Here is a 26,105-nt window from a genome sequence, read left to right as displayed (position 1 = left end):
GTCAGCATATTCGTGTCTATATCAGCTGGGCGTAGATCAATCGCACTTGTAGCGACAGGTGGTGCGTTGACAATGCTTCGTGTAGCGTGTTCTCGGTACGTTTCCATTATTCAAGTACTTTCGTGCTCCAAATGCCAGATCGTGGAAGTGAAACAACCCTAAGAGAAAACAAATCGTACGGATCATTAAAGTTAATGAATCAATGCGGGGAACAACTTATAGTCTCATAGTCAAAATTGCACGCTGTTACACTTTGCTATGACTAGCTATGACTAGCTATAAGTTTCTATAAGCATATTCTACTTATCGAGATTATAATTTTCGCTTCGTGCCAATCCATTTGTCTGTCGATTAGATGCAACGTTAAAATAGTGCATTTACTGTCTTACTATAATATAATGCATAGCCGCTTTCTCCACGTTCCTCAGAATACATATTTCATAAAAGAATGTAAATATTACACATTTATGTACCATATTATTCATTTACTTAATTAATGAACTTGTTATTAAGAAAAAATGTGTAATTATATAAAAGTTCTAAATTTATTTGTTATATTCTATGAAAAATGTTTTATATTTTATAACTTTCGCAAATACTCTTAATTGCAGTTTTTAATTACATATTGATTAAAGATTTTTATTTATTTTTTTAAATAAAAGCACATTTAATTGCACACTCAAAAAAATGTCTTGCTGATATAGGTAGATTTCTAGGTGTCACAACAAAAATTTATCGCTATTTTTTGTATCTGTTAGAATATTGTCTGTTACATATAGAATTTATAGCAGCAATATTCTAATAATATCTTCTAGAAAATTTAGGTTCCATTGCCAAATGTTAATCACTGCATTGGATAAATATGAGTTTCGATACTACAGCTAGAACACTCTTTGTGAGAAATATAACTGCCAATTATAACTGCAGCATCGAAAAATTGAGAGAAATTGTTTAAAAGAGCTGGATAGATTGGGCGCGTTATACAAATATGTTAGATGTGAGGATTATATATTTATTTGTTTCTTGCCGCTAATTTTTTTGTGTACCACAGCCAAACTTTATAACAAGTATGATTGGCCTTAACATGGATAGGCGCCACAGAAAAACATTCTTTCTAAATTTCACAAACAGTTCAGATATAAATTCTGTCTCTGTCACTTAGATTGATTAAATGCGAAACATATGCGATATCACAGTATTTGCTAATCATTTATGTACCTCAGTTAATTTTGCGCACCCAGAAAATTTTTTCTGTAGTTGCAATACCACTTTTTTGAGTGTAATGATTAATATAAGAAATTATGTGATAGGTTAATAAATAATTTTTTTGTCTTAACACAATAAAAGTTAAATGATAAAAATGTTGTATTAATAATAACTTTTATGTAAAAATATATATAGTAAAAAGATATTCAATCTTTTTCATTACATTTATTATTTATTTATTGTATGCGCAAAAAGATAAATAAAATGGGATGCAAACGATTCTATAAAAATATAGAAAGATAGAGAGGAAAATATACAATAATAAGGTACTCTTGCGCGAAAGTGTTTATTCTGCCGTTATTTGCTTTTCTGTCAAAGAGTCTACAATCGTGACTGATCGATATACACTAGTGCATTTGATGACGGTTTGTTTGGTATTGATTTCGATAAATACCTATATGTATATGATGTACAATGCTAAATAAATATGCATTATCTTAAAAATGTATTATGGAATAATATTAAGATTATTTTTTAATGGAAAGGAAAATCGTTTTCGTTTTTCTTGAATCTATGAATAAATAATAAGTAATAATAAGTGTTCTTTTCAAGCAACATATCACAATATTCAAATCGCATATCAAATTGATATATCTCTGTATGTGTATATATAAGAGTTCCTCATATTTTGGATGTTTCACAAGCATGCAAGGAATTTCGTCTCGTAAAGTATTCCTTTGGCAGAGATAAGTGTTTCGGATAAACGATAACACCGTATTACGTTGACGAACTCTGCTTCATTGTGACACAAGCTATTAAATCTTTTTTTATGATTTTCCGATTAATTATTAGCATTTTCTCACACATTCTCTCTATAAAATTAATATTTTAAACCGTGAAAATATCATATTTATACTTTATATCCTTCCTGAAGTAACTTTAAAACGCTCACAGTTAAATAATAAAGCATTTTGATAAATTAAATTATATATCAAATTTATATCGATATATATCAATTATTATTAATAAAGTTTATGTATAATAATAATTGATACACATTAATCCCTGCTTCCAATAATTGATACTACATCATATTTTATTTTCTTCAGTACTTTGAGAACGACGTTGTCCCTTGATATTAGAACTAAAACCGTTATCATTTCATTGTGTTAGCACTCTAGGATTAATACCGCGCGCTGTGACACACTCCAGAGTACTCTGGCCACATTCTATTCCCCAACTTGTCGTGTTTCTCTCCAGCTTACGACAAGTATAATACCGTCGTACTTAAGTTTGTTTTCGGGGAAAGTAGTATAAGCTGAACAGTTTCGACATTGATAAACGAAAGTCGCGAGAATAGTGGCGCCATGGTAAACCCCGCAATATAACACGTTATGGAGTTATCGACCTGTTGGCACCCCTGTCTCTGCAGCTGCGGTGCCTCTATCTTTAGCTTGGACGTGTACGGATATCTCTCTTACATCCCCGCGCGCAGGCCGCACCACCCCTGTAAAAATACGGCGTTCATCACCCTCGCGAACAAGCAGAACCAGCGTGGCACGTTTCGATATCGCTGGAGATAATTCGAAGGGCCGTCGTAGCCCTTAGCGTGTATATTTCGTGTACCGTTCGGCTTTTCGTGAACTAGAGAGTGGAGAGTGTCGATCGGTGGCGAAAAGATCTTTCGTTTTGGATTATTCAACATCGAATTCAAAGAGGAGAACTCGTGAAAAGATTGGCGATATTACTTTCCCCAAGATATGCCATTCGCGTTTTTCTCTCGAGCTCTGTAAATCATATACTTCTTCCCGGATTACAAGATCCTTCATGCATCATTTAACAGATATAAGTAAAGTAATTTAAAAAAGAAACTCCATCCACAAAATACGAATTTTATTAATCTTCTAATCCATGATTTATCAATGCATCATCATGTAGAGAATGATAATATTCATATATTCGTTGCTATCGTATAATTAGTAATAAATTATGTATTTACGAAAATATCATTTTGCTTATTATTGCCTGTTACTAATAAAATTAATAATATCCGCCATAATATTTCAATAATTTAGAGAACAATTTCCTGTTATAATAATCGCTTGTATATGCCAATTTTCTATCGATTACAGCACGTTTTACGATTAATTGATTATAAATAGTAAATATAAGGAATCATCCTCGGCGTATCAATCAGAATTCTTTAATACGCTTGAATATTACAGAAGAGATCGTCCTAAAACGATTCAAGAAGGAAACATTTTCGTTATGGTTGGCCGATTCTTCGTTGTGCGACAGCTGTTACAAAGCCAACGGGCTAAGAAAGAGAGAGAGCAAAGAAAGCAAATAATAACGAAGTGATTCACTGAAAAGTGAAGTGCAATCACTATGCTTGGATGCGCTCGCGTTCGAACTTTTTCGAGTCTTTCGGTGGTTATTTCACGCGTGCAAGTATAACATTGTACCGAAATGCACACTGAGAACATTTTGTAAGTTGAACGTTATGTCGAGTTTAGTTTTCTTTAAAACATAAGAAATAAAGAAGAAATTACGGTATCATAAAGGTAAAAGAAAACAGTGCAAGTTCTTTAGTGTAATGATAATTAAATTGCACCGAAGATTAATGATCGAAGAATAATTTTGCGACCGCTAACTATTGCTAGTTTGTAGTGCGATGATTATTGTGCAATAATTCAACGTAAAAGTCCAATATATTCATGCTCGACTAATTAGATGATTTAAGATGCCCGATACGATGATTGCTCGGTGAAGGTGCAAACTTTACGCACTGTTGCTCTTTGATTCCTTCTATCGATAGTGAGTTAATGCAATCTGTATTGTTGTACGTTGAATAATAAGTAACGATAGTATACTTATTCATTGAGAATATTTATGATAAATGGAGTGAGATTATGCAGACTTGAAAGAAGTTATATTAGAAAATAGTATGCTTCTGTAAGCAAAATAATTAAATTAAAAAATATGCACGAAGCACATTACATTTTTTTTATTTTATTATACATATTTATTTACATTATACATATTTTGTTCAACAGAATGTTTCTTATATTCAACGGCGTAAATTTGCAAAATAACGATCGACAATCGCGTAAAAAAAATTCATATGTTTGTTTTTAGTAGCGCAGACAGAAAAATACGTCATTGAATGTATTAAAGAGCACTGCGAAATATATAGTACCGTGACGTGTAATTTATTTAAGTTTCCGAGCTACTAGAAACAAATACGAATACGGGAATGTTCGTGAAAATTCGATGTAACCTGACCCTAAGCTTGTTCGAAACGTATACTATTCGGCGAAGTCCTTGCAACACGACCGTGGCCACATACATACGGATCGTAACTGCGTCGACGAAATTGCATTTGGCAGAGAAGTTTGCGCAGAATGCCAAAGCATTCCGGTCATCGTGAAAACGTCAGCGCGAGTTTCGTTCCCGCAACTGCAGACACAGACACTGATTTTAAAGTCCACAAAGCGAAGTGGTGGACAACCCCCGATGACTGAATTATCTGCCTGTAATGGCGCATAAAGAGGGACGGTACGGAAAGGGATGTCGCACCCTTCTTCTTTATCTGAAGAAGAATGTGCGCGGTACACCGTGACATAATCGATAACAGCTCCGACCGAATGCGTTATATGCGACGAGAAGGCAAGATGAATAGAAAGACTTATACAAGATAAACATTTCAACAAGTTATAAAACGTTAAATAACGAAAGCAGTTTAAGATTATCTAAATAGAATATTTATTAATTTATCGATTCATTTCTATAAATCGTGACTGAAATTTAATCAAAAAATACACATCTTACGAAACATTTTCTATTATAATTAAAATTAAGTTCGTCAAAATAGAATGATATATGTATTCTGAAAAGAGCTTCTCGGAGAAGAAGGGAAGAATCGTAACGTTAATTGGTACGCGTGCATATTTCATGCGAATGTCCGATACGGGAATAAGCTGTCAGATCTCTCATCGAGCAAGCCGAATTGACTTGGGGTCCGTTAATAAAGTTACGTTCCCCTCTCACGGGACTCATCGTAAGATGGGCGGATGAAGGACAGTTCGATAATGCTCGAGAAAATAGTAAAAAGGTCCCCTACCATCGAACATCACCGATCCATCCTCCAGGGACAACGTCAATCTACAATTCTAGTCCATTTCCCGACGAACGTCATCGAAATTCGATGAGTTCGCTATTCGGACGGGCTAAAGAATGTGACAGGAGGATATATATGCAGATATCGTGTTATTTCTATAATGCAAGAACCGCGCATCACGCTTACATACACATACATGTTTCTATCTAAAATATGTATAATTAAAATAAAATGTATTGCCATCTGTGTACACGTACATATGTATAAGTTATGGCGTTTCGGAATAACTACAAAAAAAAATTATGAATAAGAAATCAGCAAGAAAGCGTCTGCACTTTCTCTGACATGAGTGTCAGTGCGCTAAATAATGCGAGCCGTTGATTATCATCCGTTCAGTCACGTTTAGCGCTAATTGTAAACGGTGAAAATATGGGGCATTGGATTTTCAGGTTGTTTTAGTGGAAAAATTCTTGGGTTTGAACACGAAAGTAAGGTCGTTATTGCTGTCTGCTTAGTCCACGAAGGTGTAGCCATAATTGAAACTTGCAGATAACGACTGAAAAAACTTTACGTGCAATGTTATCTCACATTCCTGACACGTTAGGCATTATACTGAGTAAGCGAGTACGTGTAAAAAAAATGCGTAAGAAAAAGTGTGAATACGCACGACATTGCATCGGCGAAACCGGACCGCAAATATACTATGTTCCGCTTAAGAATTATGAATCAGCATCGTAAAACCTAACCGTATAATAATGAACGCGTGAAATTATTCGCCGTGAATTAAAGTTAACTGAATTCTTTCGCAGTATCGGAGAATAGCCTGCAATTTATTGCCTTTAATGTTACAGCGTGTTGACCCACAGATATCTATCTAATACACGTACACATTATTTCTTACAAAATCTTATACACGTATAGATTATATATTACTTCTATAAAAATGTCAAAAGAGTTTTAACTGTCTTGAAATTTTAATGTAGATTATTAATCAAAAGAAAGTAAGTATGACAATTTATCGTATTATTGTTTGCAATATATTATAATTATTAAATGTGACAACATATATGAGAATAAAGTTTAGTGAATAACTTTGTGAATAAAATGTCGTGCTTCATATTAAAATATATTGCAAATGCATAATATTAGTAAATTATATTAATAATTAATATAATTATATTATTGCCAATTATTTCATGACATTCTTTTCGTCAAAGTTGCAGAAATCGCAGATGCAATAACGATAGTTGGAATAATTCCATCTTAATGGAATAAGTTGAGAATAAGAGACGAACCACGCGGAACGTCTGTCGATATTTCGCAAGTTTCGTCACTGTTCAAGTGTCATCGACAATGTCGTAACTTGACGTACTGTTAGCGAACTTAATTCCCGTTGTTCTTGGAATATTATCGGCTGTTAGACACGTATTTATTACAGCAACAGGAAACACTGGGTGTGCCGAGCGAGATAACGCGGTTCCTGCGGCGTTTTGCATCCAGGCCGAACCCCCGGTGATAAAAGGAGAACCAGGACGTCGATCTATCGGGCGGGAAAATTATAAAGCGCGGAAAGTCTCCTTTGTGCATGACACGAAAGAGTTACGGACACGATTGCAAGCTCTCGGCGCACACGGCGTTTATGCGACGCGACAGAAATAAGCCCCTCCACGGATGCATAACTTCGGCGCATAATTTTGTTTTAGTGTGCGTTTCTTTCTCACTTTTTCATCGTATCCATCTATTTCGAGAGTATTGCGTCACGTTAACTCTTTTTACGATTACGCCGGAAGAGAAATATTGTATTAAAAAAAAGCGAAAATATTAAAATTATCTGTAGAGATATCTACACATAACATTTACTATTTTTATTGTAATTAAATTTTTGTAACCTGTGTACTTGGAGACTTTTAAATGAATAAAACATAATGTTACGTCATTTAATAAAGATGTTATCATATTATAGAGGCATTAAGAATATGTTATTAACGTAGATCGTATAATGTAATGTTTACATATTATTTTGTCTCGCAAGTGTGAAGGAAAGAACATATGGTATAAAGTATAAACATACTAAATGCTATAAACAAAACTTTGTTATATAAAAATATCACGGATTTAAATTTTTCTAGTTTGTTTTATCACGCACATTTGATACGTTTGTTGTTCACCCGATATACAAACACATCTTGTCTCTACATATGATAATGAAATATGTCAAGATCTTGATTTTGTATTCTTTTACTATGAATTTTTATTTAAAGTTTGTTTTTTGTATTTTTTTTTTTTTTTACTTTTAATTGTGTTACAATGTATTAACGGTAACTATCTCTTTGGAAAGACGTTTACATTCTCTTCGGTCCGTTTGAAGTTTGAATTTCGCGAATATGAATTCAACTGCAAAAATAGCGCAATCGAAAGAAGAATTTTAATATCTATAAGAATTATTTCACATGAGATGAATTAACCCGCGAATATTCGTTTCACTTAACACTAGTTCTAATTCGTGTCAATTATTATATGATGCAATTATATTTATTTATAGCGTGGATGTTTTTCTACAAAGTATCACAAAAAATAAAAAATCCTCATTTTAATTTATTTTTAATGCTCCTATAATATAATATGCAGCTATTTATCCTTTTACTTTGCACTTTGTTAATATAAATTATAATGACATTTATTTATTGATCGAATTATGTACATATATAGGATGGATGTTTATCATATTTTAATTGTTTCGTATAATACACGCTGAAACAATTATGATTAAATAAATATAATCACACACTTTGATTGATAAATGATTATTTTATCAGTCAAAATGTAATTACCTTATTCAAATTTAATTATTGTACTGTGTATTGTACTGCGAAACACAATTGAAATATACATTAAATATTCATGTAAAGCACATATGTACTTCAGGCTAGACGTAAAATCGAAACGAAGAAGAATCGATGTTAAGCGTCATAAATGCACGATGAAAATGCGAATCTCGTTCGTAAATGTGTTTTTAAATCGTCGTCGGGATACTTGGCGGGATGTTTAATAAATCTGCCAGCGTTATACGTTTGCTATAAAGCTCTGCAATCAGTTGCAATTACCGGTGAGTAATGCACGCCAGGTGTCGAGAACCTGGCAGGTGCACGCATATTAGGTAATGCTTAAAAGTTTTTGTGGTCAATGCACTAACGCGAACGGTACATATGTATATTCGCTTGTTAAATAACCTATAAGGAAATTAATAGCGTTTCATACAATATACAATATATATATTCATTGGCACGATATAATATCTTCGTAGGTAATTCTCTATTGTAGGCTTTCTGCCAGGAATAAATTCAAAAAAATCTTTCTTCTATAAAATACAGATCTGATAGGGAAATTAATACTATTTCGATCGGACGTAATGTATAGAAGTCTTTAATTGACAATTTATATCAAGATTTTAAAAAATGTTCAAAAAAATTTTTCAAGTTACGCGAAGTATAAGTATTGGATCGAGAATTGAAGTGGACTTTTTTATTCAACGATTTATCTTCGGTTTTTTTAATGTTTGATCTCTAAATAGTGTGAATCTATATAAGACGTCAGATTTTAGTGACATCCTGTACGTAAAGATTCGATACTGAAAATAAACGTTGTAACATGCATTACGAATAACGGTGACGTTATAATTATTATTTACAAGTACACGAAAAATGATTCGCGAATATATGCATTTATGAATGCGGCAATTCGTCGTGTGCTGGTGCACGCGGATCCATTGTGACATAAGACGGAAAGCGATATTACAAAATATAAACGCGCATAAAAATAACAAAGTTTTACCAAGAATAACAAACAGAATTCGATCAATCGCGTATACGCATTCCCCTATATACAAGTACTTTCTACGAATATTTGTATTCCTCCCCCTAGTAAAATCGACCCTGAAAATATCTTCGAAAAAAACATATCAAACGGACTCACCGGCGATGACGGTGTCCTGCAGATTGTACTTGGCCGTGCCGGTTTTCCCGACCTTCGGGAAGTCCTTGAGCTTGCGACCGCTCAATTTGAGCTCGCCGCTCAGGTGCGCCTCCTCCAGGATCCGCTCGAGGCTCCTGGTGAGCTGCTTCTGTATGTGGCCGCTCATGTTCGACGCAACCATCGCCATATTACATTTTTCGGACACGGGAAACACACGCGGCGCGACTGCACGCAACGGCTTCGGCGATGCGACCGAGAACAGGAGGGTGCGTCTCCTCCCCTGGCGTAGCACTCGCGACGACGCGCTCCGATCTCGTGCTCGAGAACGCGGCAGAGGGTAAACGCAGAAGACGCGCGTCACGACCTTCCCCTCGGTGTGTCAGGACGCGACTGATAGGCGATAGACTATAAAGACCGTGCTGCGCGTCGCATTGTGCGCGACGCGCGCCACTTAAGCGCCATCTTGTGCGAGGTGTCGTCGCCATGACAACCGGTCTCTTTAATAACATTTATTTTATTCATATATACACAGTTCTTTATTACATTTTTTGCATTTAAAATTCAAAACAAAATCAGCTTTGGGGTAAAAAAAGATGAGAAACGAGATCTGAAAGAAAGTATGTATACAGGAAATACAGGTACATAAAAAAAGAGAATACACTTTCGTATAGAATATTTAACATAATTAGAAGTACGAAAATATAGAAGAGCTAATGTTGGAGATAAATTTTATATAATATGTTATAAACGAAAATCGGGGAAGATAATAAAAGATATAATATAGACATCTTGTTGTATGTTTCTCTATAGATAAAAATTATTTTCTACGTATTTATTTTGTATTTTATATATCACACATTTTCGACATAGACTTCAATCCGCTCGATACATTCATTCTGTCGTCATTATCAATTATACAAATCGCATTCATCAATTATTATTATATAATAATTTATCGTTATTAAATTTTTAATAACTTAACAATTTACATTAAGTAAATATTAGTTATGTTGTAGGTATAATAAAGCATAAATATTACCATAATACATTTACAGTATTCATGGTAATATTGCGCAATCTTTTACTAAAAAAAAATAAATATATACCTAATGCTCTATAGTTAATTTTTCGATTTCTGAGCTACTATGATTCCTTGTGATTCTTGATATTGTCTAACTAGTTGTTCTTGTACCTCCGGTATGCAAGGGCTATATCTTGCATATTCCATAGTAAATTCTCCTTTACCTTGCGTAGTTGATCTTAGTTCGCCGGCATAACCAAACATCTCATTAAGTGGCACTTCTGCAACGACTGTGAACCATCCTTCATTTACCTCCGTTGTATTTATAATTCCTCTTCTTTTATTGATTTGTCCTAATACCAAACCCTATAAAATGCATTACATAATTGAAAATTTGATTAAGTAATAGAACATGTAAAAGTTTGTATTCAGCAAAAAAGCGATAAATTATATAAATATGAAATAAACTATATTAGGTAGTATTATTGTACCTGAAATTCCTCAGGACCCGTTACTTCGACCAGCATAACTGGCTCCAAAATTCGCCAGCTACCATTTTCAAACACATCTCTGACAGCACCTTGAGCAGCTTGAAAGAAGGCGAACTCCGAAGAATCGACGCAATGATGCATACCATCTATTATCCTGAATTTAACACCAGCAATTTTGTGTCCACTGAGCATACCTTTCTCACACATAGCTTTGAAGCCTTTTTCTACACCCGGAATATATTGTTTTGGAACATTCGTCCCTATAGTTTCGTCCGAAAATTCGATATTTGTGTTTTTCTGGGGTGGTAAAGGCTAAAAATAAGAAACATAGAAATTTTTCTTTTAAATAAGATATTGAAAGATTATACACACACACAAGTGATATCTAATATCAATAAATATGATAAATATTAATGATAAAAAAACATTAAAAACGCACATATTTCATACCTCCATAATTCCAATCACACGAGCATATTGACCAGCACCACCAGACTGTTTTTTATGAAAATAATCAAATTCACATGGTTCACATAATGTTTCACGGAAAGAAACCTTTGGCTTTCCAAGAACGATTGGGCAATTATATTCACGTTCTAATCTTTGTGCATAAATTTCTAAATGCAATTCGCCCATGCCGGAAATTATACTTTCCTGAAAAAGACATATGTCTCAGTACTAAATATATTTGCCAAGAATAATAATTTATGACATAGAAAATCTTACCTTGTTATCGGTATCATAAGTGAAGCGCAAAGTTGGATCTTCTTTAGTAAATCGGCCAATACCCTTAGCAAAATTGTCTCGATCTTTTGAGTTTTTTGTTTGTATAGACATAGATACCACAGGATCAGGAACATAAATTGATTCCATTGACAATTCTAGCTTAGAATCTTTGACAAAAGTATCACCAGATGCACAATCTATTCCAAATAAAGCAAAAATATCTCCTGCATAAACTTCTGTCACATCTTCCATTTGATTTGAATGAAGCCGAACTAATCTTTGAGTTCGTACCTGAAATATAAAGTAATAGAGCAATTACCATAATATTTTTTAAACACATTTCAATGATAAATTATAAAAAAATATATATGTGTGTATCAATATCTATATAATTACCCTCTTTCTTGTTCTTGTATTGTATAAAATATCAGATTTTCTCAACATTCCTTGATAACTACGGAAATATGTTAATTGACCAAATCTGCCAGCCTCTAATTTGAACGCCAACCCAACAAAAGGATTTTTATCATCACGATCAGAATTTAATAAAATTTTAGTATGTTCTCCACTGAAATATAAAACAAAATTTATCCTTAGATATATGGCACATATATAAGTATCAATTATTATTAATATACAAAAAGCTTACTCAGATTTCTCTTGAAGAGCATAATTTTCTACTTCTCCTGGATTTGGTAAATAATTAATTACTGCATCTAATAATGGCTGAACACCTTTATTCTTTAATGCAGTGCCAACTAGTACAGGTGTAAATTTTTTTTTCAAACAACTCCTACGTATAGCATTCATAATATCTTTCTCAGTTATCTTTGTATCATTTAGATATAATTCCCCAAGCGTATCATCCACATTGCTCAAGTGCTCGATTAATTCTTGCCTTTTTTCATTCACCTCTAATGAATGTAACATAAATGTAATAATTTTATAAAGCAAAAAGAGAGAAACAGACATGCCAATGTGATTTTGAAATCTAATTCTATGTGCATACCTGCATTCATATCCTTTGGAATATCATCCTCTCTAATAAGTTCTCCGAAATCTCCTTCAAAATAAACTGCTTTTTGAGAAATTAAATCAACTATTCCCTTTGTATTGCTTTCCAGACCAATTGGCAATTGTATAAACGCAGCATTATGATGTAGTTTGGTTCTCATTTGCTGTAAGACTTTCTTTGGATTTGCGCCCATTCTATCTAGCTTATTGATAAATGCTAAGCAGGGTACATTGTATCTTTTCATCTGTCTATTTACAGTCAAAGTCTGTGATTGGACACCACCCACAGCACAGAGGACAAGTATAGCACCATCCAAAACACGTAGAGCTCTTTCAACTTCCACTGTAAAATCCACATGTCCAGGTGTGTCAATAATATTAATGTTATGATCTTTCCATAATGTATATGTCGCGGCAGATTGAATAGTGATTCCTCTCTGCCTTTCCAATTCCATACTGTCCATAGTTGCACCCACATTATCTTTTCCTTTCACCTAATAGGAACAAGTATATTATATATATATTATCTCTTTCCATTTTATAGAAATATTGAAATATAAATATATAATAACATATATTAACTTTACTAATTTTAACAATCTCTCTATACATAAAAATACATAATAATTAAATTCTACAACTCACTTCATGCATTTCGGATATTCTACCGGTATAATACAAAATACGTTCGGTCAAGGTAGTTTTACCAGAATCAATGTGAGCTGATATACCAATATTCCTGAGCTTTTCCAATGATTTATGCTCAGCAAATTTAGCATGTGACGCCCAAAACCGCACATTTTGCTTTAAAAAAAATGAAGTAATTTCGTAAGTCGTAATGAAATTTTCTTATTAACGAATACGAAAGCAGCTACAAAGAATTTAAAGGTAAAGTAAAGGTTAAGAATCTTACTTCATAGATGCGTGGATGCAGCTTTGACAATTGAGTTAAATTAATATTACGACTTAAAAGACTCATGATAGCCATAATTATCAATTTTATCTAATATCAACTAATTTTTTATAGCTATAACTTTTCTGTCAGAATTATTTTTTGTACGATGTTACATGAAGCACCGACGACGTCCGACATTACCGAGATTACACACACAAACACACGTCACACACTGTCACTAGTCCACTACATAATCAAAGTTTCAATGATGTAACGCAATAAAAATTCATGTATAATTATATATAATTAATATATGCGATTTAATTTAAAGATGTAGTTAAGAAATATATATACAAGTTTACAGAAATAAAAAGTTACAAATTAAAAAAATTTCATTACGAATTACGAAAATTTAAATAATTGAAGAGAATATTTCATTTATAATAGGCACAATAAAAATGTAATTTATTGAATAAACACACACACAATTGATTTATATAGAATTACATAGATATAGATAGAAATACAGAGAAAGACCTAGCTAAAAGATGAATATCAAAGAAGTGTCGAACATTCGTAATTTTATAAATATACAAAAAGTTAATATATAAAATGTTTTAAAATTCTTATAAATCTTTTTGAAATATTCTCATAAAATTTTCTTTAATTTATCTCATATAACATCCATTTCTTATAGTCTAATGTTTGTTTTATTATAAATAAAAAGACGAAAATTTTCGATAAAAGAGATACTTTATTATGAATTGCATAATCATTATTATTTATCTTAATTTTGTTAATAATAATATGTAGAATAAAGTACCGCGCAAAAAATATATAACATAAGAATTTAAGACATCTTCAACATAACATGATATAACATAACAAGTATATTTAACGCATTTGAATAGTCTTCTTTTATACTACGGGTATTTACACTGAACTTTTATAGGATCAGGAAAAATAATTTTCATATAACTCGATAGTATTATAGTTTTGTGCTCAAATATATCTTTTTACTCTATTTCTACTTTATAATTATAATCACTTATATTAATATTAATGGCTTTGTATATTAATTGTAGATTCATATATCTGATAATTATCGTTGCATATTAATGAACAAATTTGTTGCACGATTTGTTTAAAACTTAAATTATACTTTATATGCGCGCGTGCACGCATAGAAAGTAAACACCGAATCCTTATGTGAAATATATAAAATCAATAATAAAAAAATTGAGTTTGCATTACTTTCGTCTGTAATTTTATGAGTCTTTGAGCTAATAATATCAAAAATGGAGAATATTCTACAAATATTAACATTAAGAGATTGTTTTACACATTACATAGAGATTATGTCTTTTAAATGTTGTGGAAAAAATAAAAGACAATTACACATCGAGATGTTAATAATATCTTACGACGTGATGTAAATGTGTCAATATTGATTGTCTATGTTTATCAATCATACTGAATTAATTAAATCTACAAATATGGAATTGAAAGAAACATTGACTATAAAGATGATTCACAAATACTATATATACGAAAGCAGAGTCATAACAAATAAACTCATTTCTTATAGCTCAGCGAATATAGATCGCAAGTCAATTTGATTTTCTATTTTCTATTTGTAATGTGCACTTCTTGTCATACTCAACTATCTACTTCAGCAAAAGCATTCATGATGCACAAAATATGCTATCAATATAACATGACAAACCAATTGAATAGCACGAATTTCTAAATATATTCTTCTTTTCCAAATTTCCTTTTAATTTTATTGTTTTTTATTGTGTCTATATTATGATAATATATTTGCATTGAGTATAAAATCTTATTCTTATAGACATAAGTTCTCTCTTTCTTTCTTTCTCTCTGTACATAAATTGAAGCTAGAGGTATCCTACAACATTCCTCTTTCCTTTGACTAAGTTATAGACATAAAGACTTTACAAACACATTAATATCATATCTGATTAAAAGCACGTAACATTTTTGGTACCAAGTTTCGTTGGTGAATGTTTCCCATCATTATCACCGAGATCCATACCAAATGGCACTGAATTCCAAATGGCTTTGTCATTTCGATCATCTTCTTCACTCAGGATATTGCACATCATACGATCATCGTAAAGAGAAAATCTCGCCGTTGATTGCGCACGACCACGAATTTTTCTAACGGATGGTGGCAAATCACCAGGCGTTTTTATTCTCATATGTGGATCCTTTAATGCATTGTTTATGTTTGAGCCCACATTAAAGACTTCATTAAATTTGTCAATACTCTGTTGTCTACTTAAATTGTTTTCTCTCTTTTTGTTTCTTAAATTTACAAGTGGCAAAGTAGAAGGACGTGCGTTGAATGTCGTATTATCAATTTCATATTGCTTTTGCTTCCCCGTTTGCGTGGTATTTTTGTCATTCTTCTCTATTGGTATCGCCGAGGTAGAAGTTTTACCAACAATACCATTTACGTACTTTCCTCCAGGCGAGATTGTTACATTTGTTTCGACAGTTTTAATTTGGATATTTTGCTTTGATAATAAATTGGATTTAGAATCCTCTCTGTCTATTTGGTATTTACTGTACGGATACATCTTTTTAGTAATGAGCAATTTTTTTAAATTGGGCCAAGCAAATAATTTTTTTCGTGGACTTTCTTGAAGCGACGAATCTTGTATGTTCGTTTGTTTTCGCTTACCGCACGAAGTTGACCCTTCGTCGGAAATGACATTTTGGACATATGGTATAGGCGTCGCTGGTCTAAGTTGCGTTAATTGAGTAGTGTGTTGACTTAAGTAATCGTGTGAAACCAGACCTTGTGCTTCTGTGACGATTTTATATTGATCGTGACACGCATGTTTCAGTGACTTATCGACGAGAACATTGCCATTGCAGCCCAAGTCGTCTAAGGAATCAGATTGTAACATTAAATTTCTCTCCATACATGGATTTCTGCCTTGATACGGCTGAAGCGTTTGAGTATGATTATATGTCGCTACTTCGTTCGAATTTTTGACTGAAATATAGATTAAGGATGATTAAAATGATATTACAAGTATTACGAAATATATAATGTTTATTAATATCAATTACTTACAATTGTGTTCATGAGCAACACTATCAGATGGTGATAATATAACTAAGTTTTCAGCTATTGCGCTGTCATTACCATCTTGCATCATGTTCAATGCAAGTTGAACAACATGTACATTATCATGATGCGAGGACTCGCTATAAAGACTGTTTGTCGTTGAAGGCACTAGGGTGCAATGAGAATTCACCATTGGACTTCCATCAGTAAAGTGCATTGTTACTACAAGATAAGTCCTTTTTTAGAAAATGTAAAAGATATATAGTTTTTATTAAATATTAAATGCATTACCACGATGAGATTGCAATTCCGAAAGTCGTTCTTCTATACACAAAGCAGTTAAACGAGCTTCCGCATCAGCATCCCAGCAATCTTCCATAGTTTCCTTAATTAAACGCACCCCTGGTCTATCTACTAAATTACTCTCTAAAAGTGGTCTGGCTTTGTTACGTGATACTAAAACTTGCATTTGTTCAAATGTTGGATGAAGACCTAGAAGGTATACAATAAAAAACACATATTTGTTATAAATAAAATATAACAGTGTTAAAACAACAGGCATTTTAAGAGATATTTCATATAAACAAACCTATTTCATTTTCATATGGCTGTTTATATTGCGGTACTTCTGATCCAGGAATATAAATGTCAGAACATCTCGTAACCAGTTCCCAAAGAACTAATCCCATTGCATAAACATCTATCTGTTTTAAAGAACTTTCACAATCACGTAAATTAACAGCACCTTCCAATACTTCTGGTGCCATATATCTCAAAGTGCCCACCTAGCATAATAGATTTTAATAGAAATTGAATTATATTATAATAATATAATCTTCAATATCTTATGAATACTTAGATACTTACATCATTAATTGATTTTAATTCAGCATGCTGTTCCTCTCCATTAGAGTAATATTTAGATCCAGAGATTTGAACTGCCAAACCCAAATCACAAATACAGCAAGTACCATCAGCTTTGATTAATATATTCCTCGAATTTATATCTCTATGTGCAATGCATGGTTTGAACTTGTCTAAAAAGAGTAATATTTATGTAAATCTATACTATAGAAAAATTCTAATTATATAATCTCTTAATGAAATAGTCTTTTGTACATACCACCTTTACGGATATCTGTATGCAAATAAGCGAGTCCTTTAACTATTGAAAGACTCATTTTACAGAATGTAGTCCAATCAATAGTGTGTGTTCGTAAAAAGTCTGTTAAACTACCACCTGGAGCAAAACTGAATACCAAAAGATATTCAACACTACCATCCATGCTTATTCTCTCATCCACACCTACAATTAAAATATTAATCAAATTTATTGTATAATTTAGCTTAAAGACTCAGAAAGAAAAAGGATTCAGGACTTAAAAATATAAAACAGTTTTATATATTATTATTATTTATATTATTTGCATTATTATTGTTATAATTTAATTCATTTTAATTTCAATAAAATATATAATACGAACCATAATAGCTCAATAATGATGGATGCTCCATAAAAGGTAAACAATAAGTATCTCTCTCGTTCTGAAAATAATTGCGATAGTGCGAAGGATATATTTTAACTGCAACATCTTGATCTCCCATGCTACCTTGCCATACTGATCCATATCGTCCTTGACCTGATGATTACAATTATAATTTATAGAGAAGGAGAACAGAGCTTATTTTAATATTAAATATGATAAGAGAGATGTCACATTAATTTTACAAAATAATAATTAATGAAGAAGGACATACCTACAATAGTTGTGAGTTTCAAGTGATCAACTGTGTAAGTACCAGTTCTTAATGCTGGACTATCCATGAAATGATCATTATAAGGTAACAGTTTTCCTAATTTTTCTAACTTATGAAGATACAGCTTGTACATAATCGTCACTATGATACACATCACTAATATACATAATATGACGATTAGTATAATAATTATCCATAGTTTATAGTTTGACCGTTCAAGATATTGTGTAGCTGGAAATTATAAAATAATGTTCTTTAATTATCATTACTTTATAAAAAGTATAAGCTATTTTATAATTTAATTTATTTTGATATTAAAAATTGCTATTAATTGTTGTTAAGCTTACTTCGCTGTATTTTTTGTGAGGAAAGAGAATTAGATACTTTGTTATCTGAGTAAACAGGATTAGAATTTGTAATATTAAGATTACAATAATCTCCATGACAGCAACAAAATTTTGTATTGTTCAAAGCTTTTGTGGATCTCTCAAGCGCAACACATTCTGTATTTTCACATTTTTGTTCACCAGACTGTTTCCAGCAACCTAATTGATATATCACAACATATATCAGATATAACAATTACTTATATCAGATGGCATTTATTAATTGATGTTTATAATATATATAATGATATTCATAATATATATATAAATAGTTTTATATACCTTGAGATAAAATTTTAATTTCGGTACCATTTGCAGTCTTATCCTCTTGCCATAAGGCATGACAGAAATTATTACATTTCTCAAATTTGACATCTTCATTTGCCTAAAAATATATATTTTATTTTTACATATTTCATTTAAAATATTTGCATGCAAGATATTGTGAATTTAAGATATAATTCATGACTGAACTCTTTTTTTCTACTGAATAAGTTTTATTCTAGGACAATTGTAATTGTCCAATAAAAAGCACATTATTTTTTAATAATTTACTGTATGACCTACATTATGGTCATTGGATGTGTTTTCAGGTACACCTGTCGAGTCCTGTCTCGAAGAAAGATTTTCAACATTTTTCTTTCTGCTGGCACATCTCCTAGTGGCATTGACAGAGGCTAAACTTATGCCACACAGCAGTGTGATCAGTATGATTGATACAATGGCTCTCATTGTGCTTTAGCACAAGCCTCTTGAACCAGAACCACTTCAACAGAAGTACAGCTCTTTAAGAATTGGCATCTTTCATCGCAGTAATAGACAACACTGCCATTGAGATTCTGAACTCATCTGCTTATTATATATAACATAAAAAAATGATAAATAATTAAAGAGATTAAAAATAAAATATTTCTCATAGTTTTATTTCATATTTTTTTGCTCTTAATAAGAAAGTTATATAAAATATTATTAATCTTTATAGTTCTTAAAAATATGAAAATATCGAAATATTTTTTTTAGGTTCATATTTGATGAAGTTACTATGTATAAAATATATTTTCATATTTTAAGTAATATTAATCTATTCATGTTACACATTTAAAAATTCATATTCATCACATTATGCATAATCTTGTTTCTCAACATTTGTTGATAAGTCTATATATAACTCATATTCATTGAATATTTCTTTTTGTCATTCCTCAAATTTAATTCTCACATATTTATACAGATATTTTCAGTGACATTTAAACATGATTCGTAGAATCATGATGCAAATTTATGTGAGCCAGAATATAATATAAATAATGCAAAATCTCATTTGTGATACATGACTGATTCGTCAGAATTTCTTATGTGACAGGTAGATATAACATCGAATGGCCGAGAGTCGATTGTAAAAGATTAACGAAGGATGTTAATAAATAATCAAAAGCGCATTGTAAGTCGCACGCATACCGCGGAAAATCGGCGAAGATGAAAAAGAAAATACACGGATGAACGCGTAATGCATTACAAACTAACGTAACGTGATACGAACTTACATCCTGCTCGACGGTCCTCGTGAAAATCCGAGACGGCGTGCTATCGAAATCGTTGTCGAGGACAACATCGCACGTTTCCTCAAAACGTCGCCGAGCACATTCGAAAATTGAATAAATGTGTCGCCCGAATATTCGTACAGTATTTGACAGACAGTCCGTATCCCATTGAGTCGCGTCCTAATCACGCGTTCGCAAACTCACGCATCTTCGCGCAGTTTCTTATCCAAGGAATATCGTACGCATGACGCGAAACTTTACGAGTAATTTACATGGATACTGCACCGACAAGAATAGCAGAATAATATCGAGGACCGCTGATTGGTGCGATGTGCAGTCAACAGCGGTCAATCAGCGTTCGCGTATTTAACCAACAATCGCGTGCTCGACTTTGCGCGGGTAGATCTGCCGCTCGCTGACGCCGACGACGAATCGGATTGAGCGTCGTATCGTGCGTGTATTTTTCGATGTGATCGTGTCGTGCAAATGGCGGTTGTCGTGGTGTTTTGTGAGGTGTTACCTCGAAATTAATTACGCCATACCGTTAATAGAGCGCTCGGCGAGGAAGAGAGTGCGATAAGACAAATCGGTGCCGCGTTCGCGGATCGTTCGTAATCATCATGGTGAAGCTGTTGAAGAAATTCTTCGCGGGTGACAAAGTGTTCGCGAAAGTTCGAGGTTATCCGCCATGGCCAGCCAAAGTAAGAATCCAGACGCGATGCGCTGCTACGACGAGACACAAACATTCCTAATACCCTATGCGATGTTATCGTATCTCATTCTCCGCAAAAATATATCCGATTACGTAGATGCAAGGAGAGGATGAATATCAATTATTTATAGATAGAGTTTTAGATTATCTCGTGTGTACGCGGTCATGTTTTGTAAGATCGCGTTTTTCGTATAGGAGGAAGAAAAGCGCGGGATTTATATGGAATGGATGACATTTCCAACAATAAGTTGTGTCTTACATGATCATGATAATTGACATATGTCGTTGTTTATATCTATATTAATATTAATTAAACTTGACAAAAAAATTTATTAATATTCTTCTATAATTGTCTATAACTGCATATAATTTCTAAGATTATGTACATATATATATAGAATTATATATATGTATACGTATATGACAATATACATATGTATATTTGCAGCAAATAAATGTATATGTTTCATTTTTGGACATTATATACAAATGTAACTTATGTAATGTCCATCTATTTGCAGGTTGAAAAAGTTAGTGATCCAAATTCAAAGAATGCTAAATATGGCGTTTACTTTTATGGTACAGGAGAAACGTAAGTAACATCATAAGTGATTTACAAATTTCGTTATTTATTATATTAACATAGTATTACTCTGTAATATATTAATGTTTATCATAATATTGTCGATGAATATTTTCATGATATTAATCAAATATAATATTAAATGTCAGAGCTGTTTGCAAGGTTGAAGAGTTGTATACTTATACTGAAAACAAAGCAAAGTTTTGCAAACCTATTCGACGAAAGTTTTTTCATGAGGGCATACAGCAACTTGAACAAGAACTTAAAAATGACAGAAATAAGCCTATGGCAGATATCGCTGCCATTAAAGGTACTATGACTAATATTATCTTGATAATAATTATATTATTTATATAATTATTAGTTATATTCTTCAAAATAATTATTCTAGAAATAAATCGATTTGTTTTGTCTTTAAAGGTACTGATGCGACAGAATTGCCAACTGTTAGTGCTACAGATAGTGACATGGAATCTGGTTCCTTAATGATAGATGAAGGAGAGAAAAAGAAATCTTTGAAAAGGAAATCTCTTACAACTACCTCCAATACTCCTGTAAGTTGTTTTTTAATGTTTGTAAAAAAATGGTAAAAAAGCTTTGGAGTACTCAATACATGCTTTACAATACTGTGTAAAAAAACAGTTATTGATGAATATACTCCAAAAGAAAATTAGGAATTGCCGACAAATATTTTTAAAGATTAAATAGTTTGTGCGATTATTCCTTACAATGTTATTTATAACATATATCTTTAAAAAAATCAAACATATTGAGAGAAATAATACATGATGATAGGATACTCCAGAAGTAAAAAAGAAACGTGGTAGAGGGAAAGCCACAAGTGATGCATCGAAACAGGAAGCTGCTTTAGATTCACAAGGCGAGGAATCGCCTAAAGAAGTAGTTAGTCGCAGTGGACGCAAGATTAAGCCAAAACGCTTTGCAGATTTCTCTAGTTCCGATGAAACTGAAACCAATATGGATAAAAATGGTATATATAATATTTTTTATTGCATAGAGACCGTTATCGATATTTTCTCCTTTTGTGTTACAAATTTTACATAAAAAGTGTAGTAAATATTCCATACAAAAAATTAGATGATAAAGTATTCTTATTAAAAATACTCGATTTTCCTATTGTTTTCAATGCATAATGTATCTATAATAATTAATGCATTTATTTCTAGATTGTTAATCGTGTTTTAATTATGAAATGTACTTGCTATCAATATCATAAAATGTTATCTATATTTCAAGATTTGAAATTATATACTATTTCTGTTTAGAACATTCTGGACGAGGTCGTAAAGTGAAAAGTGAAGATTCTAATGAGCATCAAATAACACCAAATATAATGCATAAGAAAAGAGCTGCTATTGAAAGTAGGCATTTTTAGATTTTTTGCTCAATTGTTTAGTTATAATCTATTTCTGAAATTTATCTGATCATTTATCTAATTTACAGAGAGAAATAATGAAGGACCGATACTTGATGGAACGGTAGTATCAAGTGGGACATCTTCTGATACATCAAACCGCGTTCTATTAGCTCGTACATTTGCTGGAGAACATGTAGGCATTAAGCTGGATATGGACAGGCCGAAGTCTTTTGAAAGTAAAGAAGCTCGAACGCGATGGGACTGGATAGTGGCCAGGAATGCTATGAAGCTCAAAGCGCAATTGGAAAGTGGTGAAGTTTTGCCAGAGCAGGTGAAGGACTCTCTAGATTTTAATGTAGTCGTGCCAGAGGATGAGAAGCGTCTTTTAACAAAAGATGGAGCTGTTCATCGCAAAACATATAAACTGAGGTATGAAGAAATTTGTTATATATTACAGTGGTGTTTTGTTAATTTTGGCTTTGTTAATTTTGGTATTCCTCCACACGTGCTTTTAAAAACACTAATGCCGCGTCTTCTCTATATCATTATGGGCAGATCATGTGACGACACGCGCAGACGACAGCTTCGCGTGCGCAACATAAACATACAATGATTGAACATCTCGCACTGTGGAGAGGGTATCTATTAATTTTTATTTTTCAAGAGTTTTTCTTTTATTTCCAAAGGACCAAAATTAACGAGACTCTACTACATGTTGTGACTTTTATATTTAGTTGCTACATCTAATTACTTATATGTATAATGTTATTTTCTAGGTGGCTTCGTATAGAAGCTCAACTCCTACAATTAGATGCTCAAATAAAATCAAATCTAGGACTAGATCGAGCAAATACAGATAAATGCTTACAGGCAATGGATGATATCTTGGCTCTTTCAATTGATCCTTTAATGTTGAAAAAACACCCTCATATTGTTGAAACAGTGAAAAGGGTGAGTAATCATCAAATATTTAAATAATTTTGATAGTAAAGAATTTTTTTGATTTTGTTAAGAAATATATAATTTGCGCTTTTTAAGTACTGCACATTAGCCTGAGTCTCCTGATTTGTATATATATATATATATATATATTCTTTCTTTCTTTTTTCTTGCAGCTGCGACGATATATTGGCAACCTAGGAGAATGGAAACTAAGCGCAGAAGAAGGGGTATATATAAATAATACATTTATAAAATGTTTTATATGTGCTATTATTTTTGTTTTACTATAATAAATTTACAACATTTTTTTCCAGGCTAATTTCAAACAAAAGGCAGAACAGATTAGACAAAAGGCTGAGCATATATACAACAAGTATAAAGTAATTATGCAAAAAAGTTTAAATTTAATTATTTTAATGTTTCTTTTGTCATATGTTTACCAAAACTTAAAATGTGCAGGCTATGTTTACTATACCTGAAGGTCAGTCATTTTGGCAATCATTTTCGAATCAAGTGGTCCACTTCAAAGAATTGACAAAAGATATGCCTGAGGAGAAAGTGTTTTCATTGATGTCTGATCCTGCTTGTTCAGGTAGTTCTGTTATTATTTTATAAATAATAAGCAACTGATTGGCTTTATAACTTCTGATGAAATAGTTTTATAATATATAGAGATATGATACGTCAACAATAAAAAGTATATTCTGTGACATCTTATTAGTATATATATGTATATATATATATTCTTGATATGTGTGTGTGTGTGTGTATATAGATGCGGGAAGATCAGAAGATTCACTTGCAGATGATAGTGCCAGTCAACTAGACACAGATGTAGTAGCTGAAGCAGAATCTGTAGCAGAACAAAAAGCAGAGCATAAACCAGAAGAGGAATTTGAACAGGAACCAAAAGCACAGACGGAATCTGATCCAGTAGCACAAGCAGAAACAGAGGTGGAGTCGGAAACAATTGCTGAAACAGAAGTAGAAGCAGAAATGCCTACTAGAAGTGAGAGTCCCAAGAATGAGGAGACCAAGTAACATACATAAAAATTTTATTTCGTTAATATAAACTTTTACTTATTTTCTTGTATACCACCATGGTACTAAAAAAGGAAAAAAAAAACGAATATATAGCTAAAGTATATCGACCGCATTTATAAAATTATATTTCCATTATATTGGCTTTATAATCCTCTGTCTATATTTTATACACGTATGTTCTTACACAATCATTAAATTGTTGTCTAACGACATATAAATGTAACTTCTACAATATATTTGAAAGTAGAAGCATGAAATTCGTTAAAATTTAACTTTTTATTTAGCGAGATGTAAATAATATGATCTCTTGCTACAATCAAAAAAGCATTATATTAGTTAGCAAATGTTAAGTTGTTGACATATGCAATCATATAAATAAAACGTAATGAAATTTAAATCCACATATATTAGTATATATTATTTATGATTTTTATTTTAAAATATCCACATTATTTAATAAAAGCATGAAATATAAAAATTAAAATAGAAATTATTATTACATATGAGGAATAAAATTAGTGTTACAACACTGACATTATTGGATAAAAAGTGTTAAAAGGAATTATAAAACCAATTGAAGTGTGATTCTGTGAATGCGATCGATATCACTTATACGCACGTGGAAATCAATCTCTTGAATAAGTTGTGTTATATTTTCTTTCATGAGTTTGTGAGTATATATCCACATTGTGCGATTGCGGTTCACCTGCATCATCACTTGATACAATATTTGCAATCACTACTGATCATATAACTAACTGGATAAGATCAGGCAAATATTCACTGTCAGAGGTTATTCAATAAAAGTGGCTAATATTATAATGGATAAGATCAGTTCGAAATGCATAGTATTTTTACTTGACAGTAAAATAATGCTGTCATGTATCGAAATACTAGTCTTTGTATATTCGGGTAGTGCCATGAAGAAAATTTGTAAAGAGCACATAAACACTATTCACACAAAACTTATTTACTTGTTTAATTAATACAATTGATGTTAGCGATAAACATCACATATTACATAAAAATAACGCAATGAGCAATAGGAAGATAGTCTTTGCTATTTGCATTTTATTTTAATTAATTTCTCGCGTTTTTATCGTATTTTAGAAATTTTCTCTGTTACGTGAAAATAACTTTTCTCATTTTCATTGCATTTTAAAGATAAAAATATGTTTTTTTTACACATACTTACGTTTTTTTTAGTATTCGTATA

At 32.0% G+C, this 26,105-nt stretch overlaps 4 protein-coding genes across 6 annotated transcripts in view; 1 reads left to right on the top strand and 3 right to left on the bottom strand.

Annotated features, from left to right (window-relative positions):
• The window catches only part of LOC115232696 (leucine-rich repeat and calponin homology domain-containing protein 1), a 45,160-nt gene extending 35,450 nt beyond the window's left edge, over positions 1-9,710 (bottom strand). The window contains 1 exon segment of the mRNA XM_029802724.1: positions 9,299-9,710. Within this exon segment, the coding sequence (XP_029658584.1) occupies positions 9,299-9,485 (187 nt within the window). The 5' untranslated portion in view covers positions 9,486-9,710.
• A 249-nt stretch (positions 9,711-9,959) lies between these two features.
• On the bottom strand, positions 9,960-13,686 carry LOC115232697 (elongation factor G, mitochondrial). Its single transcript, XM_029802726.1, has 9 exons — positions 13,464-13,686; positions 13,196-13,354; positions 12,546-13,044; positions 12,186-12,450; positions 11,933-12,104; positions 11,537-11,827; positions 11,261-11,464; positions 10,811-11,122; positions 9,960-10,685 (listed from the first exon to the last, which is right to left on the bottom strand). Exons 1-9 carry the CDS (start codon positions 13,536-13,538, stop codon positions 10,419-10,421), a joined length of 2,244 nt encoding a protein of 747 aa, XP_029658586.1. The 5' UTR covers positions 13,539-13,686; the 3' UTR covers positions 9,960-10,418.
• Positions 13,687-14,179: 493 nt separating this feature from the next.
• LOC115232702 (bone morphogenetic protein receptor type-2) lies at positions 14,180-20,446 on the bottom strand. Of its 2 annotated transcripts, none has more exons than XM_029802732.1 (12): positions 20,234-20,446; positions 19,257-19,541; positions 18,972-19,074; positions 18,651-18,848; positions 18,304-18,534; positions 18,030-18,185; positions 17,669-17,851; positions 17,413-17,582; positions 17,135-17,330; positions 16,837-17,037; positions 16,552-16,767; positions 14,180-16,470 (listed from the first exon to the last, which is right to left on the bottom strand). In XM_029802732.1, exons 2-12 carry the CDS (start codon positions 19,419-19,421, stop codon positions 15,428-15,430), a joined length of 2,862 nt encoding a protein of 953 aa, XP_029658592.1. In that variant the 5' UTR covers positions 19,422-19,541; positions 20,234-20,446; the 3' UTR covers positions 14,180-15,427. The 2 variants fall into 2 exon arrangements, with proteins under 2 accessions (XP_029658592.1, XP_029658591.1); XM_029802731.1 differs by having other exon boundaries at positions 19,257-19,538.
• Positions 20,447-20,677: 231 nt separating this feature from the next.
• On the top strand, positions 20,678-25,855 carry LOC115232703 (PC4 and SFRS1-interacting protein). 2 transcript variants are annotated; one of them, XM_029802735.1, is made up of 12 exons: positions 20,678-20,931; positions 21,464-21,534; positions 21,675-21,835; positions 21,946-22,079; positions 22,321-22,516; positions 22,812-22,907; positions 22,990-23,332; positions 23,680-23,854; positions 24,019-24,072; positions 24,160-24,225; positions 24,305-24,437; positions 24,651-25,855. In XM_029802735.1, exons 1-12 carry the CDS (start codon positions 20,851-20,853, stop codon positions 24,884-24,886), a joined length of 1,746 nt encoding a protein of 581 aa, XP_029658595.1. In that variant the 5' UTR covers positions 20,678-20,850; the 3' UTR covers positions 24,887-25,855. The 2 variants fall into 2 exon arrangements, with proteins under 2 accessions (XP_029658595.1, XP_029658594.1); XM_029802734.1 differs by having other exon boundaries at positions 24,621-25,855.
• Positions 25,856-26,105: the final 250 nt, after the last annotated feature.

The sequence above is a fragment of the Formica exsecta genome, unplaced genomic scaffold (genome assembly GCF_003651465.1).
Source record: "Formica exsecta isolate Colony F162 unplaced genomic scaffold, ASM365146v1 scaffold149, whole genome shotgun sequence".
NCBI classification, from domain to species: domain Eukaryota; kingdom Metazoa; phylum Arthropoda; class Insecta; order Hymenoptera; family Formicidae; genus Formica; species Formica exsecta.
Note: the sequence above shows the minus strand (reverse complement) of the source record. Positions and strands in the feature narration are given on the sequence as shown.

What these genes read in the sequence shown, in the direction of transcription:
- LOC115232697 (XM_029802726.1), bottom strand. Translation starts at nt 13,538, where the DNA reads ATGGCTATCATGAGTCTTTTAAGTCGTAATATTAATTTAACTCAATTG. An exon ending in CTTATGATACCGATAACAAG is followed by an intron (nt 11,465 to 11,536) that starts GTAAGATTTTCT and finishes TGTCTTTTTCAG; the next exon opens with GAAAGTATAATTTCCGGCAT. An exon ending in GTGTGATTGGAATTATGGAG is followed by an intron (nt 11,123 to 11,260) that starts GTATGAAATATG and finishes TCTTATTTTTAG; the next exon opens with CCTTTACCACCCCAGAAAAA.
- LOC115232702 (XM_029802732.1), bottom strand. Translation starts at nt 19,421, where the DNA reads ATGAGAGCCATTGTATCAATCATACTGATCACACTGCTGTGTGGCATA. An exon ending in AATTAAAATTTTATCTCAAG is followed by an intron (nt 18,849 to 18,971) that starts GTATATAAAACT and finishes TATATCAATTAG; the next exon opens with GTTGCTGGAAACAGTCTGGT. An exon ending in AATTAAAATCAATTAATGAT is followed by an intron (nt 17,331 to 17,412) that starts GTAAGTATCTAA and finishes CTATTATGCTAG; the next exon opens with GTGGGCACTTTGAGATATAT.
- LOC115232703 (XM_029802734.1), top strand. Translation starts at nt 20,851, where the DNA reads ATGGTGAAGCTGTTGAAGAAATTCTTCGCGGGTGACAAAGTGTTCGCG. An exon ending in TTTTATGGTACAGGAGAAAC is followed by an intron (nt 21,535 to 21,674) that starts GTAAGTAACATC and finishes ATTAAATGTCAG; the next exon opens with AGCTGTTTGCAAGGTTGAAG. An exon ending in CGCAAAACATATAAACTGAG is followed by an intron (nt 23,333 to 23,679) that starts GTATGAAGAAAT and finishes GTTATTTTCTAG; the next exon opens with GTGGCTTCGTATAGAAGCTC.